Source organism: Gymnoscopelus braueri (assembly GCF_963280865.1).
Source record: "Gymnoscopelus braueri genome assembly, chromosome: 13".
NCBI lineage: Eukaryota > Metazoa > Chordata > Actinopteri > Myctophiformes > Myctophidae > Gymnoscopelus > Gymnoscopelus braueri.
Genome location: NC_137615.1, coordinates 26400224 through 26415187, shown reverse-complemented (window position 1 = coordinate 26415187; position 14964 = coordinate 26400224). Strand labels below are relative to the sequence as shown.

Sequence of the window (14964 nt, the reverse complement as noted above, 5' to 3'; positions counted from 1 at the left end):
AATGTATGTTTTATAATATAATAATTTATATCTGCAAAGTAACTAGTAACTAAAGTTTTCAAATAATTGCAGTGGAGTAAAAGTATGATATTTGCCTCTGAGATGTAGTGGAGTAGAAGTAAAAGTACTGGAAATTGGAAATACTCCAGTGAAGTAAAAATACCTCAAAATTGTACTTAAGTACAGTACTTGAGTAAATGTACTTACTTACTTTACACCACTGGTTTTCGCATACATATAAATGAATATGAATACAGTTGAGTTAAGCACAGAGCCGATTCACAAGCCTGTGAAAGGCTATCCATCTCATCCAACATATAATAATGATATAATATAGTCCATTAATATTGCATAGACTATTTTATATAGACTGCTTAATTAGACTACCGGTGTGTATATTTAAACGTTTAACCTCTTGGATTAGTGCAACCAATTTACACTTGTAACTACCATTATATTAATGCATCAATAACCATATTTACTCAGCCAATATGATATTTTTAATTAGACAGGGAAGGTCGGGGCAGATCCTGGTTCTACAAGGCATCTCACGAAGTAAGTGAGTCACCTCAGCAGACGAACCTGTACCCACTCAAAAATTAATCTCGAATTGTAACGAGGACACGGGCGTCACCCCGCGTCGTTATTTTCCTTACTCATCAGTTTAAGGCATACCTGCCCCGTCTGCGAACATAGATAAAGTCACTATAGTCTGACGTTCTCCGTCACGGTGTGGGCTACACAGACATTATGTGTATGTTTTTGCGTAATTATAATTATAAATAAATATTGCTATTACATGGCGGTTAAATGACAGGATAAGGTGTTTGCAAACACGTTTTCAATGAGAAATTAGTCCAATTTTAGTAAATCTTTATTGCGTTTCAGCGCAAAGGCTCATGGGAAACCAGTGACGCAGATCTGTTTTGCATCCGCGGACTAGGGCTAATAATCGAAAACAGATACGATGGATAACAATTTGTTTGCCGTGACTTTATTTGCATATAGTTTGCTCAATGCCAGAGTATACAATAATAACGCAGAACATCTCCATATACAAATACGACTGTAACTATAGTCAATGTACACTATCAACAACGTTATCAAATCTCGATTTCCCGTACAATTTGGCCCTATCTACGAGCCGTAGTCACGTCTAGGTTGTGTCCGGGTTTGTACTCCGTCGTACGACGGTGTCGACGCCCACACAAAATAGCAGATGTACAATCCCATAACTCGTAGCGGGTGCAACGCGCTGTGGGTTTGTAGATCGGCTATTTTCGGCGCGCGACGCCGTCGTACGTCGAAATATAATTGGGTTTAACTAATCTACGCAGGCGCAAGACAAAACAAGGAATGAAAATGGCAGACATTTCCTTGGATGAAGTGATCCGACGGCGCGGCATTAACAACACCAAAGCACCCGTTAAAAGGTACGAGAGCTTTTAGCGTGCCGACGCGAGTTTCATTATTCAACAATGTTTTTTTGACTAGCAGTAGTAATATTTTTCGTCGAAGTTATCGAAAACATACCACGCCAGTGGTTGTGAGGCATCTGTTTGCATTTAAATATAGATAGCCAAGCTAAAGTTAGCTGTTAGCTAGCCAGCCCTTTGGGCATAGGCCTGTCCGTCTTTTCTAGACAATTAACGAGTCTATTATTCATCTGTTTTCTTCCGCTCTTCCTCTCCTAAAATCCTTCTCTGAATATATATATATAGGAACCATATACAAAGATATAAGAAACATGTAATCCATCCTGGCAACCACTATAGTCCATAACAAGGCAACGTCGTAAACCACTGAGCAGCGAATGACCAACTCACTCACTCACTCACTCACATTACTGTTGCTCTTTTTTATTTATTTATTATTTTTTCGGTGGGTCGTCTGAATTTAAATCTCTGGAAGAGTTAAACACTATTTGACCATAATTAACGAGGTTTCAGTCAAGGATGTTCTAGTGCTAACGTGAAGGCCAAAAATGTTCATTGATTTCTCGAAAGGCCGGTTAGTCCCAGTTGAGCAAATCATGACTTAATTATTTCTCACTTACTTACTTATCCCCATTACGCCTTAAGTTTTAAGAGTCCTAATACTTAATTATTTGATATACTGTATTGATGAAGTTAATATCCTGCCTTTTTAAAACTACTGGCTTAGGGGTTTTATATTTGTCATTTTTCCTGCTTGCTTCCTATAAAACCACTGTAGTTTCCTAGCATACTGAGCCACATGCCTTGACAAACCATTATGCCTTCAAGGTTCTATAATTCCCTGAAATTATGCACCATTAAATTTGAACAGTACAATTCCCTAAGTTTACTACACTTAACAAGTATAATAATGTTTACATCAGAACTCAGAAGAAACCACAATTCTCATTGTAAATAACATTAACAGTGCCTCTTTGTACGCTTTTTGTCTTTCTCTCAGGACCATGTTTGGCAGGGGTACAGGTGGGGCTGGGAGGGGATTTGATGCTCGGCAGAGGATCGGACCCAGTGATGTCAGACAGAGGCTTGGAGGTGGAACAGGTATGAATCGGTAACATTGCCACAAGAGCTCCGATTGATGTTCAGAAAACTGCAATACCATGTTATGTACCGAGAATACCGAGTCGTACAGAAAAGCCTGTCGATTTGTAGGAATCGTTTGGTTGTGAGAAACAATGTTGTTGTTGTTGGTTGGTTGAGGTATTTGCCAAGTACATTTTAGATATACCTGGAATTAGTCCTCTTCATTTACCCATTCTACAGTGATGCTCATAGCCCTGCGTCTCTGATGCATATTTTGAAGAAAGGACAACAAACAAACCATTGCGGCGTCCGCCGGACGCATACTAATTTATCCTGCTACATATGAACAAATTCAGCACTTATAATGCGAGACATTCCCGCTGGCTATGTGTATTTCATCGAACAGCAGTGTTGCGCACCGAAAACACTGAGGTGTCGCGACATGTTGTAAATTGTTATTTTCGGTGCGACACAAGCAGCCAAATGTAAATGAATCATTTGAAGGGAATCCCGCTTTTGAAAAAAAAAACACCAGAGCGAGAGCAATAAATACTACTTCTCCAACAATTAACAAATAGCTCTGTTCCGTCTCTATTATCCTTTCACATAGCGTTTTTGTTCTGTAGTTCCCATCTATATCTGTAAGTTTCTGTAAGTGTAAATTATCTTTTTCCTATTATTATTAATATGAACTTTGTTTCTTTGTCACTTATGTATTCTGAGTTTCAGACTTTCCAAGGAGTAGTGAATACAATGTACAGTAGGACATACATGTGTACTGTAGGCACAGAAATGCATAGAATATACACCATACCTATCCTAATTCTATTGATCTGAAATCAATATTAAAACTGTACGTTACTACAGTTTCTGTCCAGTGGACGCATGCATTTTACCTAGACTTAACAAAAAACTATTATTATTGCAATAATTGTTTATTTATTGATGTATTTATTTTTGTGCTGATAAGGAGAGCATTTTGGGAAAACCTTTACCCCCCCCAAAATTATTCGGCTTTAGTTTTTTACCGTTTGTTTTTCAGATACATTATCAGAATATAACCATAATTATAGCAATATAATATCAAACAGATTTAACAATGCAATTTCTCAAAAACAACATTTTATTAGGATTTCTCTTTCAGGACTCATTCAAATGACCACCAGTGAGTCCCGGGACTCACTAAATTGAAAACCTAACAACATCACTGCTTCCTAACTGTTGGGAGCAAGGCACTAGAGTTGGGTCAATCAACGGTTTGTCCAGTCTTATACGAGCTTAAACCGATTCGATTTATGTGGACAGACTGAACGGGATGCGTATTTTGCTGGCAAATTAAAAGTAGCCTACAGCATTTTGTTTACTGGTCGATGGTGCTAAATCCATGTTGTATTGTATTAATAAGTAATATGGCAACGTTAACTTACTAACATGTTTGTTTACAAACTGAGGCATGCACCAGACTTTGGAATCAACTTTATTAAGCAACTCATCTCATGCATGTGCATGCTGTTTTTAGTACATTTATTACAGCAGAATGTGGCTTGTTCGATCTACACACTGAACACGAACGACTATGCAAAATTCGCGATCAAAAGAGAAGAGAGTGAATCCTCTAAGCTGCCGGTAACAAAGAGATTGAATTTCACTGACATACGTGTTTACAACGCGTGAGCTACAGTATCAAAACATTTGACCCCAGCAACTGCTGTTTTAATCGTCATGGTTAATCTGACACTCTCTAGGTCGTCCTCACTCCATCGTCGCTTCCAATCTGACTGGTCTTCGTAAAATACATGTAATCACAAATAAACAAGCTTGTTTGTCAACAAAGCGAACTGTTGCATCTGCTGGCTGTAGCCAGTGTCACAACATGTTGACATTTTTATTGCTGATTGATCGTCACCCAAGTATTAATCAAGTATCAATAGGCAATAATCGTCTCATTGGTGAGCGGGCAACAGCCATCGGTGCACACGTACAGCTTATTTTGATGATGTCGTTGTGCTCTAGGCATTGTAAACACACAAGACGTTGGATGCCTCAGTATTTATATGGAGACTGACACAGAATTTCATGTTATTTGATGATGGAAATATATTTTACATCGACTCACCCCCCAAAAAACTGGTCTTATTCTATGTTAATGTTATTTTGTGGTTGCCATTCTCGTTACTCCGTCTAGTTTACTGGTTAGCAACATTAGAAGCTAGCGTCACTTGGCTAGCGTCTAATGTGGCTTTGCTTATCCCCCTCGACTCCTTGATAGATAATATGACATTCTGTTCACTTCTGTTATGTCCATATTCCACCTCTGACCTCCTTCACCGACAACCCCAATAATTTATCCTGAATGTCATAGGCCTACTACCCAGGGGGTAATCAGAGCCCAGTTGTTAGCTTGTGAGCTACATTAAACTCTGACAGAGTACAGAGAAACTCGTTCACCTAGCGACTCACTGTTGGGGTACTTGCCTTGTGTAGTGATTTATAAAGCCATGCATTTCTTGTAAAACCTTGCACATACGCAGGACGTTGAGTGAACCAAAACAGCAGTCGGGAGTGTTCGTTTTGAGCTGAAACCGAAACGTTGCCTAAAACAATGTTATTGCATTTATTATTTTTGTTAAACTTTATAAATGTGGTCAAAGGCGGTATTACCGGTTTGTAATTCATTTTTGTACAAACCCAACCCTAGTGGCCAATTTTAATTCAGCGCCCAAGTAGTGGTTGACTTACTCAAGGCCACTTTGACACTAAGCCTGGAGGTGGAATCAAACTTATTCGCACAGGGCTGCTCCGCGTCCTGAGCCAAATGCTGCCAGAGCTTTAAAAAAAAAAAGCGTAGCTTATTATGGAGGATAAATATATTCAAGATATTTTCCATCTGCTACACACAGGTTTTCAAGTGAAGGATGCCAGAGAGAAGTTGGCTCAGAAAGATGCTCGCTTCAAAATCCGTGGCAGAGGAGGCGCACAGGGAGGAGGGGTGCAGGATGCTCGACAGATGATCAACTCACGCAAACAGGTCCAGAATCAGTTTGGGGTCCCCTCACAGACTTTTCAACAGCCAGCCATGACACACCACCTACTGAGCCAGGCGCATGTGCCACCCATGCAGATGCAGACCAGCAACAACCTTGCTAATAATGTGAACAACAGGCAGTTTACACCCAATACACAAGGAATGAATGTAAGAGCACCGTTGCTGGGTGCTGCCCCAAAGAGGATGATGGATGCTCGTGACAGACTGAGCCTCAAAAGAAGTGTTGGAGGGACACAGACGCAGGCAGCTGCTGCTGCTGGTGCTGCTGCAGCAGCAGCAGCACCCTTTAAAATCACCAAGACCATCCAGGGATTCCAGGTAATGAACATGACTGATAAATGATTGGCCATGTGGCATGTGCTGCTGCGGAGAAAAATCTGGCTTAATGCTCGCTCATTGATGTGTTAAATTATGTTGATTGTCTTCTCTCACAGTCTTTGTCTAATTTACCATAATGGAGAATGTTGTCAGGATGATTTCAATATGTACATTGTAATATTGAGTTAAAATTTCCAGTGAATTCGTTTTTTCCAAAGCCCATCATGTTCTGATATAACAATATCTTTCTACAGCAACGGCCAGTAGGGATGTCTAGTGGGATACGTTTGGGCACACAGGTAAAGGTCTTTTTAATCTTGTTTGACTGCTGTGTCATTTAGTAAAACATTTTACATTGCGATGCAAAGTCTGTCTCCAATGCAATGAGCCCTGTTGATTCAATTCTAAATGTACCGTTCTGTCTCCTCCAGTCTGTCTCAGATGAGGCTGATGGCATCCCTAATAAACAAATGAAGATCACCACCGGTAACAGTATGCTGCATTCATCATGGGTAAGGCTGCACAGGTCTGACTGACACACTTTCATGAAGGGTAGCTTTGCCACTTTGTGGATGTTCAGTCATACCTGATGGTGTCATTGAAATTCGAGTTTTAATCTTTTGATTAATCGTTAGGCTCACAAGTCCACAGAAGGCAAAAAACATAATGTGAAATTGTCTATGAAAAGGAATTTATTTATTAGCTGAAAATACTTTGGCTATCATTTTGGCAAGCATTCAGGGTTACGCAGCCCAATTTATCTTGACGTTTTTCAGTGTGCACAGTAAGCACCTGTGATCATTTTGACATGGTATGCTGCACAAACAAGTGGGGTGCATAGCCATACATGTAAAAGGTTGATATTTATTTGCATGGTTATAACTATGCCTACACTGCTTACATGTGCAATATGCACTGAACATGAGATTCTCATTGGCAGAGACTTATATCTATTGTCGCTCAATAAAGCTGCAGAACAACAAAGGAAGTTGTACTTCTGCGGTCCACAGCCAGATGCAATTGAAACTGCCTGTACTTGTTCAGCCGCCCAGTGATGTCGGAATACTTTGTACATCCTTTAGTGTTGATGACATGTATTGTTATGTACATTTGTTTTGCCATGTTGATTTATTGAAGTTCCCAGGACTTTCTTGCGTTATCCTTTTAGCCTTAATAATAATAATAATAATGAATTGCATTTTTATAGCGCTTTTCCAAGTGCTCAAAGCGCTTTACAATGGTTCATTCATTCATGCAGGTCTTATTGTCTTATTGTACCACGAGCTGTTCACATTTCTGATTAATTAAGTATTCAAGTAATCAAATACATCACGGGGTAGTGGCAGTAATTGAGGCGGTAGATACAGAGAACATTGGCAAGTATTTTGGTAAAAAATAACTGGTAAAATTTTGCGTAATGGCTGGAACGTCAACTGTTGTGATGTCCTAAAAATGTAACGTGCTTCTCACAAATGAAAATATATTTTTCTCCCCATCTGTCTTTGTCAGCCTGGTAGCATGGGCTCACCATTCTCCATGTCGGTGCCCATCACCAAGGTGGTTAAAAACGATGCATACACAGCTCCCCGTCCCCCTGTCCCCGTCGCCCACACCAGGCCCAACACTAGTGCGGCAGTTTACCGGCCCCCTGATGCGCCCTTGCGCCTCCCTGCTGCGCCCTTGCAGCCCATCTCCAGGACCCTCCAACAGACCCCAGCGGTGACCAGCGTGCCACCACCCACTCCACCACAGGTTAGCATAACTTATGGTCTTCATGGTTCCATGCCTCACTCCATTCCTCCCTTTCGTTGCCACATCCTTATAGCCGAGTACCTCAATAGCAACATTATTTGCGATCAGTGTGGATGGAGCCATTGCCGCATAATTGTTTTCAGCAACTAGCAAAAATACAAATCCTCTAATCGGCAAATTAAAGCTCTATTATGCTATTAAGTGAATAAAATGTTTGTTTGTTCAGTCTGTATGCTAGAGTATGTTAATACAATATATTAATATACAATTGGGGTGGCTGTATTTGGTCTCCCTGCTCGTCTATTGGCAATTTGAGACATTCAGATTCTCTGTCTGGTTTGGCTCTATTAGGCAGTCTCTGTTGGCTCATTGGCAAAAAAAACAGCAAAGTTACAGCTTGAAGTTGTGGGCCATCACAATATCAGAAGAACCTACTTTACATTAATGACATAAAGTAGCCTGCAGTTGTGGATTAATTGTGCAGCCCTACTCCGGTTGCAGAACTAGACCCTTGATGGTTCCTGGTTACACCCCAAGTTATACTACATAAAGTTAGTGCCAGAGGAATGGGTTGGCAGCAGAGCCCAAAGAGCCACAAGTTTGAGGCAATCTATTTTCTGATGATGGCAGCCATGGCAGGACTGGAATAGCTGGCATGTGCAAGACGGGAAATGTTTTCAAGGAAAGCAAACTGTTCATCGGGCAAGTTTGTTTTTCTCCACCTCCATAACCATGTTTTGTGGATCCTTTTGTAGTCTGCTTCCAGTCCTTTGGAGGGAACGAAGATAACAGTCAACAACCTGCATCCTCGTGTCACTGAGGAAGACATAGTGGTGAGTATACTAGGCAAGGCAAGTTTATTTGTATAGCACATTTCAACAAGTCAATTCAATGTGCCTTACCTAAAACATTAAGCATTAAGACACAGAGCAAAATAAACACATTATGAATGGACATTTGATTATAAAAATAAATAGTTAAAATTAGAGTGCAGAAGCATAAAATAAATCTTGATTAAAGGCAGCGGCAAACATAAAAGTTTTTAGCTTTGCGTTTTCTGGGAGTTTGTTTCAAATATGTGGTGCATAAAAACAGAACGCTGCTTCTCATGTTAAGTTCTGATTCTGGGAGAAGAAAACCCAGATAACCTGAGAGGTCTGGATGGTTCACGATCCAGCACAAGATCAGAAATGTAGTTTGGCCCTAAACCATTCATTGGCACTTTTGTTTTTACAGGATCTGCTTTGTTCACATTTGTTTACCTTGCTTTAAAAAAAAACATGCAATCAACCCAGCATCAGTGGAGTATTGCTTTACTTTAGACAGGACGGTGCGTATTAATGACATGAAATAATGAAAATACACAGGATTTAACAATGATGCCAATTTTCATTTGCAGTCCCCACAAAAAACATAAAACGGGCAACAAAAGAAAACACTAACATACAAAAGTATGCAGTAAGTGTCAAGTGATGGTGTTTCTCAGAGATAAAATAAAATCCAAAATAAGTTGGCTCATGACTCGATGTGTTCTTTTTTTTGTTTGTCCACAGGAATTGTTCTGTGTGTGTGGCGCCCTGAAACGAGCACGGTTAGTGAAGGTGGGGGTGGCCGAGGTGGTGTTTGTCCGTAAGGATGATGCAGTGAACGCCTACAGGAAATACAACAACCGTTGCCTGGATGGTAGGTGCTGGGGTCAAGGGCACATATTACCTCACACTTGCAGACACTGGTTTCTGTGTGACTGGCAGTTGGACAACAGTGCTTATCAGTGTTAAGTGTGTTGAGAGGGGGATGTAAAAAAAATAAAAGAATATCAGTTGAAGCAAGATATTTGCATCATTTTACTATGATGTGTAATAATATTAAAACAAGACACTGTCGGTAACATTTCAGAGCTAGGTGTTTCTCCTGTGTGGTTGAAACTTTGTTTTTCTTTTTCCACAACCAGGTCAGCCCATGAAGTGTAACCTTCACATTCAGGGAAATGTCATCACTTCAGATCAGCCTATACTGTTGTAAGTGAGCTATTAATCTACTTTTTAGTTTAAATTAAAAATTTCGTCAAGCAGTTTACAATGACTATAAAGGCAGACAGGTCAGTGCATTATGGCCACTTGGGGCATCATGTGACGCCCCTTGGCATCATGTGACGCATTAGACGGCCATCTGTGTAACGGAAGGTCACAGCCTTGCTCCCTGGCCTGCCCAGTAGATGTTGAAGTGTCCTGAAGCAAGACATTTAACCACTTGAACCTTCATCCCGTTTCTGGGTTAACATTCACAGTAAATAACAATGGCACATTTACAATGACAGATACAACGCATCGCAACTATTTTTGGCAAAGAGACTTTGTGTACTGGGGTCAACCAAGTATTAGTTTACCACTTGGTAAACACCTAACTGCTCTCCAGGTGGTGCCATATTAATAGCAGTCAGTGCTCCTAATATTTAAGATGGGTAAATGCAAATTCCACATTTGTGGAGTAATGCACTAAAAGGGACATACACAATAATTGTTTACATTGAAGGCAGGAGACTTTGAAGCATTACATGTTATATTCAGCTAGTTTGCCATCATATAGACTGGTTGGTACCTCATTATTGAGTTTCTCATATTTTTGCCGTTTTAAAGCACTGATGTCACCAGCTAGTATCTGACAAGGAAGATGGGCTACTTTAGTTTCACAGACAAACCTATTAATTTTCCGGATCTGTGCAGACCGTGGTCTTTTTACTGCCCTATACAGAACACAATGAATTTTGGTGATCTATTGTGCCCCGTCTCGATGCTTGAAAATAGAACTGCGCTCTGAAAGGCATATCAACGGTTTTGCCCGCTTGATGCCCCCAGTTTTTCTACAGCTGTTGAAAACAATCTCTTAAAAGTCATAGCGGCCCAAAACAAGACCATGGGCATTTGAACCAACTAATCTAGGGTTAGGGCAATATTCAGAAATGGATTATGTTGGTGTAGTGTTGTTGAAAGAGTTTGGGGAGCCCTGTTATGTCATCTTTTACATTTTGTGGGCTTGTGAAAACATGCTTCTCATTTCTTCCTGATCCCCTATTGCAGGAGGCTCAGTGACAGTCCAGGCTCAAGCAGCGGTACAAAGAAAAATGGTCTGCCACCTTCCTTGTCTCGCCCTCATGGTCAGCGAGCTTCCTCTCAGCCCACCCCAGAAGTGGACCCTCAGACCATCCTTAAAGCTTTGTTCAAATCCACTGTCCAGTCCACTGCAACCACTGAGCCCTCAAGCTCCCAGGCCACTGCCTTTCGCATCAAGATATAACTGTGTTATGAGGAGACACACACACACACACACACACACACACACACACACACACACACACACACGCATAGACAAAGGCAACACATTCATGCACACACAGTATTTGCCATGTCCTCTAAGTACTATTCACAGTGGTAGGGAAATTACACACGCGCATTGAGGGAGTGCTTGCTACGGACAGTTAGTGAAACTTAAAATGGTAGCCGCTTACTCTGATGCAAACAAGTTTTTTGGGCATTTTTATGCTTTCTTACAGATGGGTTGGTGTAGAGCAGGGGTGTCAAACTGGTGGCCTGTGGGCCTGATTTGGAGAAGAAGTAAAAAAGTTATTCACATCCATTATTATGGTGTCTGTATGACAGCTGATCTCAGGCCTTTTGCTCACTGCCGTCTTTCACTACCGTAGTCTAGCATGCAGCTTGTTGTTGAGTACTTAAGAAAACAATTGACAGTAGTTGATGTCATTCCACTCAACCCCCAGAGTGACCCAGTTCATTTCTCCTTTTTACAGTCTGTGTGCATCACAGATTCTCATGGGAATAATTACAACTGTTATGGGTATAATGGCTAAAAAGTGAGTTTCACAATCGTTTCTTATTTCATAGTGAAATTCGTAGAAGCCATCATCAGCATCACGCTGACCCACAGACTCACAGAAGTGAAATGCGTTAGTTTCTTGACTTTCCTTCCGCTGAGTGCTGGTGGCCTCTTTTAACCTATAGTAGTTTGAAGTATTTGGAGCTGTGTGCTTCTACTCGATCTTCATTAAAAGTAGGCGCAATTATGTAGCCTACATTTGTTCTGTAGCCTACATTTGTGTCAGATATTGTTCGATTTCAAATGGCGTATTAATTTCATTGAGAATGTTAGAAATCTTTTTGGTGATGTCCCGGTCATTACAGCGTTTATCTACACAGAACCTACCGCTCATAGAGGAATGCTGCAGGGTTTTAATGCCCCAGTATATTTTGGAATGTAACTTGCCAGAAACTATTTAACACAAAAATACTTTAATACATTTAAGGTGCCTGCATCATTTTGGCGCGAGAGTCAGGGACACACTCGTGAATAAAAAGTGTTTAGAGAAGTCAAGAACACATTTGTGAAATGGTTGACAAGAATATGCCGGTGAAAGATTTAAAAAAAATAACTTGTTTAACTGAAAATGTATGACTTTTAATGTAAAGGATGAGGATACTAAAATATTCAATTGTATTTTAATCTCTCATCACAACGGTCTTGTAGCCTATGACTGACTTATAAGAGCAGGTTGAAAAACTCTAGAGCAGGCGGCAATAGAACAAATTCAACGCGCACATGCTGGTGGTTATATCAAATTTTGCCCAGTCAGACCTGTGTTTGACACCCCTGGTGTAGAGAAAGAGGAAACCAAGAAGAATAGAGGAATGCAGGATAAGATGAGGGTTGATTTCACAAGGAGCATATGGTCTGTTCACTAATGGGCTACGCCACCAGGCACCCTCATGCAAACTATTTGGATGCCTTCTGCCGTGAAGACTGCCTTGCCATCAAAACAATTAGATTGTCTGCGTTGGAGTGTTCGGCTACCGTGTTTGAACTAAGTACACACTCAATGTGCACATAAAAAAATCTGGTTTAACTTTCAACATTGAAATGAACATACTTGCCATTATAAATTATTTCCCCTTTAGAGTTTGTTTTCGTGGCATTCCAATGCCATTTCATACATCTCTTGACATGGACCAACAGGAAGGAGACTGATTCGTGTATATGTAGGTATTTTAATTGAATGTGATCATGGAAGGCAAAATCAGATTCGAGTTTATATGGGGATTTGTCTTCATTTTTTTTGTATATGCTGCTCACTTTTTTGTTCAGCTAGTTCACATTGAACACCACCCTGTTTTTTTTTATTGTGATATGTTTCTTTTGACCACCCCTCCATGATTTGAGTTGATTGAATTGCCACCACCAGTGGTAGTATTCATGCCCTCAATTACAGGTGAACATTCTAATTATCCAGTAGGCTACCGGAAGGTAACAGTCACAGTTGGCGCAAACTGCATCCTACATAGTCATATTCCATTGCTGTGGTTTTGCCATTCTCATGGCATTCAAATTGTTCTGTGCTTCTTTTTTGTGGGACTTATTTTACTTGATTATATAGTTTTGAAGCAGTGTACATTATATCGAAGCCATGCTAGTTTACTACTCACTCTTTGTGTTTTAAGAACTGTAAATGACCCTTTCTACTTAAGAATATGGTAGTAAGGTGAAATCTTGTGAAGTCTTGTGAAATTCTGCCATTAAATATTTTGCTTTGTACCTTGTTTTGACATTCATTTTTTTAAGTCAGACACTGCATGTTTGATCTTACATTGCTTTTAAAGGAAATGGCAATATATGCAGGGCAATTGGACTGAACACAGAAACAGAAAATGAACTGCATATATTTTTGATGCAAAGATCTATGCATCGACGCTGCTTAAGCACCTATTTATACGTGAATAAATCACAATCGGTTACAGCACTGGTGTATATTGTTTTATAAAATACTTAAGCAGGGAGGTACCTTTACTAATCAAGGAGATATGGATCCAGGGCTGAACAGAAGCAAACTTTTCCGTTCTTACAGGGGACTATTGTCAGATCACACTGGGAGCTCTTTTCTCATGTGTAGGCTGTGTAGGCTATATAGGCATTCTGGTGGTATAACCATAGAGGATATAACCGACATTTTTGGTTTATTACCTTCAAATGTTTTACTTAAGTAAAAGTAGCAATACTGCGATGTAATCGAAATTGACTTGAGTAAAAGTACAAAAGTATTGGCCTCAAAATATACTTAAAGTACCAAAAGTAAAAGTACTCATTTTGCAGAATGTCCCGTTTCACAAGTTTGAAAATAGCAGATCCACAAGCTCACGTGTTGCATGGCGACGCGTTGTGGGCTTGTACAACGTTTAAATAGGGTAATAAGTGGTGAATACAAGAAGACTCACTCCAAAACCAACTCACCCCAACTCAAAAAGGAAAACTCACCCCGGAGCTAGGAACACTCACCCCGGGGGGTGGGTAAACTCACCCCAGGACCTGAGAAAACTCACTCCGGAACACTCACCCCGGGGGTAGGAAAACTCACCCCGGGGGTAGGAAAACTCACCCCGGGGGAGACGCACTGTGATTGGCCAGTAGTCACTTTGAGTGGCAGTTGGGGCAAACGCAGTCAGTGGGGCAAACGCAGTCAGTGGGGCAAACGCAGTCCCAACCAAAAATATTTACTATTCTGTCCCTATCGGTACATAACTCGGACGGCGCTGATTCGACTAGCAGACCATCGGCTGGTCGTTGCGGGCACTCGCGCCTGGAGGCGCTCGGGCGCAACTCCTCAGCCTCAAGGTCTGCTGAGTCGGCGCGCCTCCGTCATGGTCCAAAACTACTTTATCGGCGAAAAAAAGAAGTCCGCGGATGACTGATAAAGTTTTACCCCAAGCATTCTGTGAAAATGGAAAGCTCACAAAGTTAAAAACCATTGGGGTGAGTTTTCCGGGGTGAGTTTTCTCAGGTCCTGGGGTGAGTTTTCCTACCCCCGAAAATCTTGGGGGTGAGTTTTCCTACCCTGTGGGGTGAGTTTTCCGGAGTGAGTTGGTTTTGGAGTGAGTCTTCTTGATACCATAAGTGGTTAATGTATGTTTTGTAATCAAAATCTACAAAGTAATTAGTAAATAAAGTTTTCAAATAATTGTAGTGGAGTAAAAGTACAATATTTGCCTCTGAGATGGAGTGGATTAGAAGTAAAAAATACTGAAAATTGGAAATACTCCAGTATAAGTAAAAATGCCCCAACATTTTACTTAACTACAGTACATGTACTTAGTTACTTTATTCTGTAAAGTTTATAGGGATTTTGTACTGTGAGTGAGATTGCAACATCACGGTTACGTTCGTCTTCAGAAAGGACTACAAAAAAGCCCTAAAATACATATTGACTACAACTACCAGTCGAAGGCACGGTGTCATCGACTTCCTGTGTAATAGGTTATACCAAACAAA

At 40.6% G+C, this 14964-nt stretch overlaps 1 protein-coding gene across 2 annotated transcripts; it reads left to right on the top strand.

Annotated features, from left to right (window-relative positions):
- The first annotated feature begins 1339 nt into the window (after window positions 1–1339).
- On the top strand, window positions 1340–13236 carry poldip3 (polymerase (DNA-directed), delta interacting protein 3). 2 transcript variants are annotated; one of them, XM_080447484.1, is made up of 10 exons: window positions 1340–1433; window positions 2437–2537; window positions 5420–5874; window positions 6138–6182; window positions 6315–6395; window positions 7393–7635; window positions 8391–8468; window positions 9189–9318; window positions 9587–9653; window positions 10713–13236. In XM_080447484.1, exons 1-10 carry the CDS (start codon window positions 1357–1359, stop codon window positions 10927–10929), a joined length of 1494 nt encoding a protein of 497 aa, XP_080303610.1. In that variant the 5' UTR covers window positions 1340–1356; the 3' UTR covers window positions 10930–13236. The 2 variants fall into 2 exon arrangements, with proteins under 2 accessions (XP_080303610.1, XP_080303609.1); XM_080447483.1 differs by having other exon boundaries at window positions 5420–5883.
- The last annotated feature ends 1728 nt before the right edge of the window (window positions 13237–14964 follow it).

Bases quoted from the DNA above. Each gene is read 5' to 3' on its own strand.
- poldip3 (XM_080447483.1), top strand. From the start codon at position 1,357: ATGAAAATGGCAGACATTTCCTTGGATGAAGTGATCCGACGGCGCGGC. The intron at 1,434-2,436 runs GTACGAGAGCTT...TCTTTCTCTCAG, and splicing joins ACCAAAGCACCCGTTAAAAG to GACCATGTTTGGCAGGGGTA. The intron at 7,636-8,390 runs GTTAGCATAACT...ATCCTTTTGTAG, and splicing joins CACCACCCACTCCACCACAG to TCTGCTTCCAGTCCTTTGGA.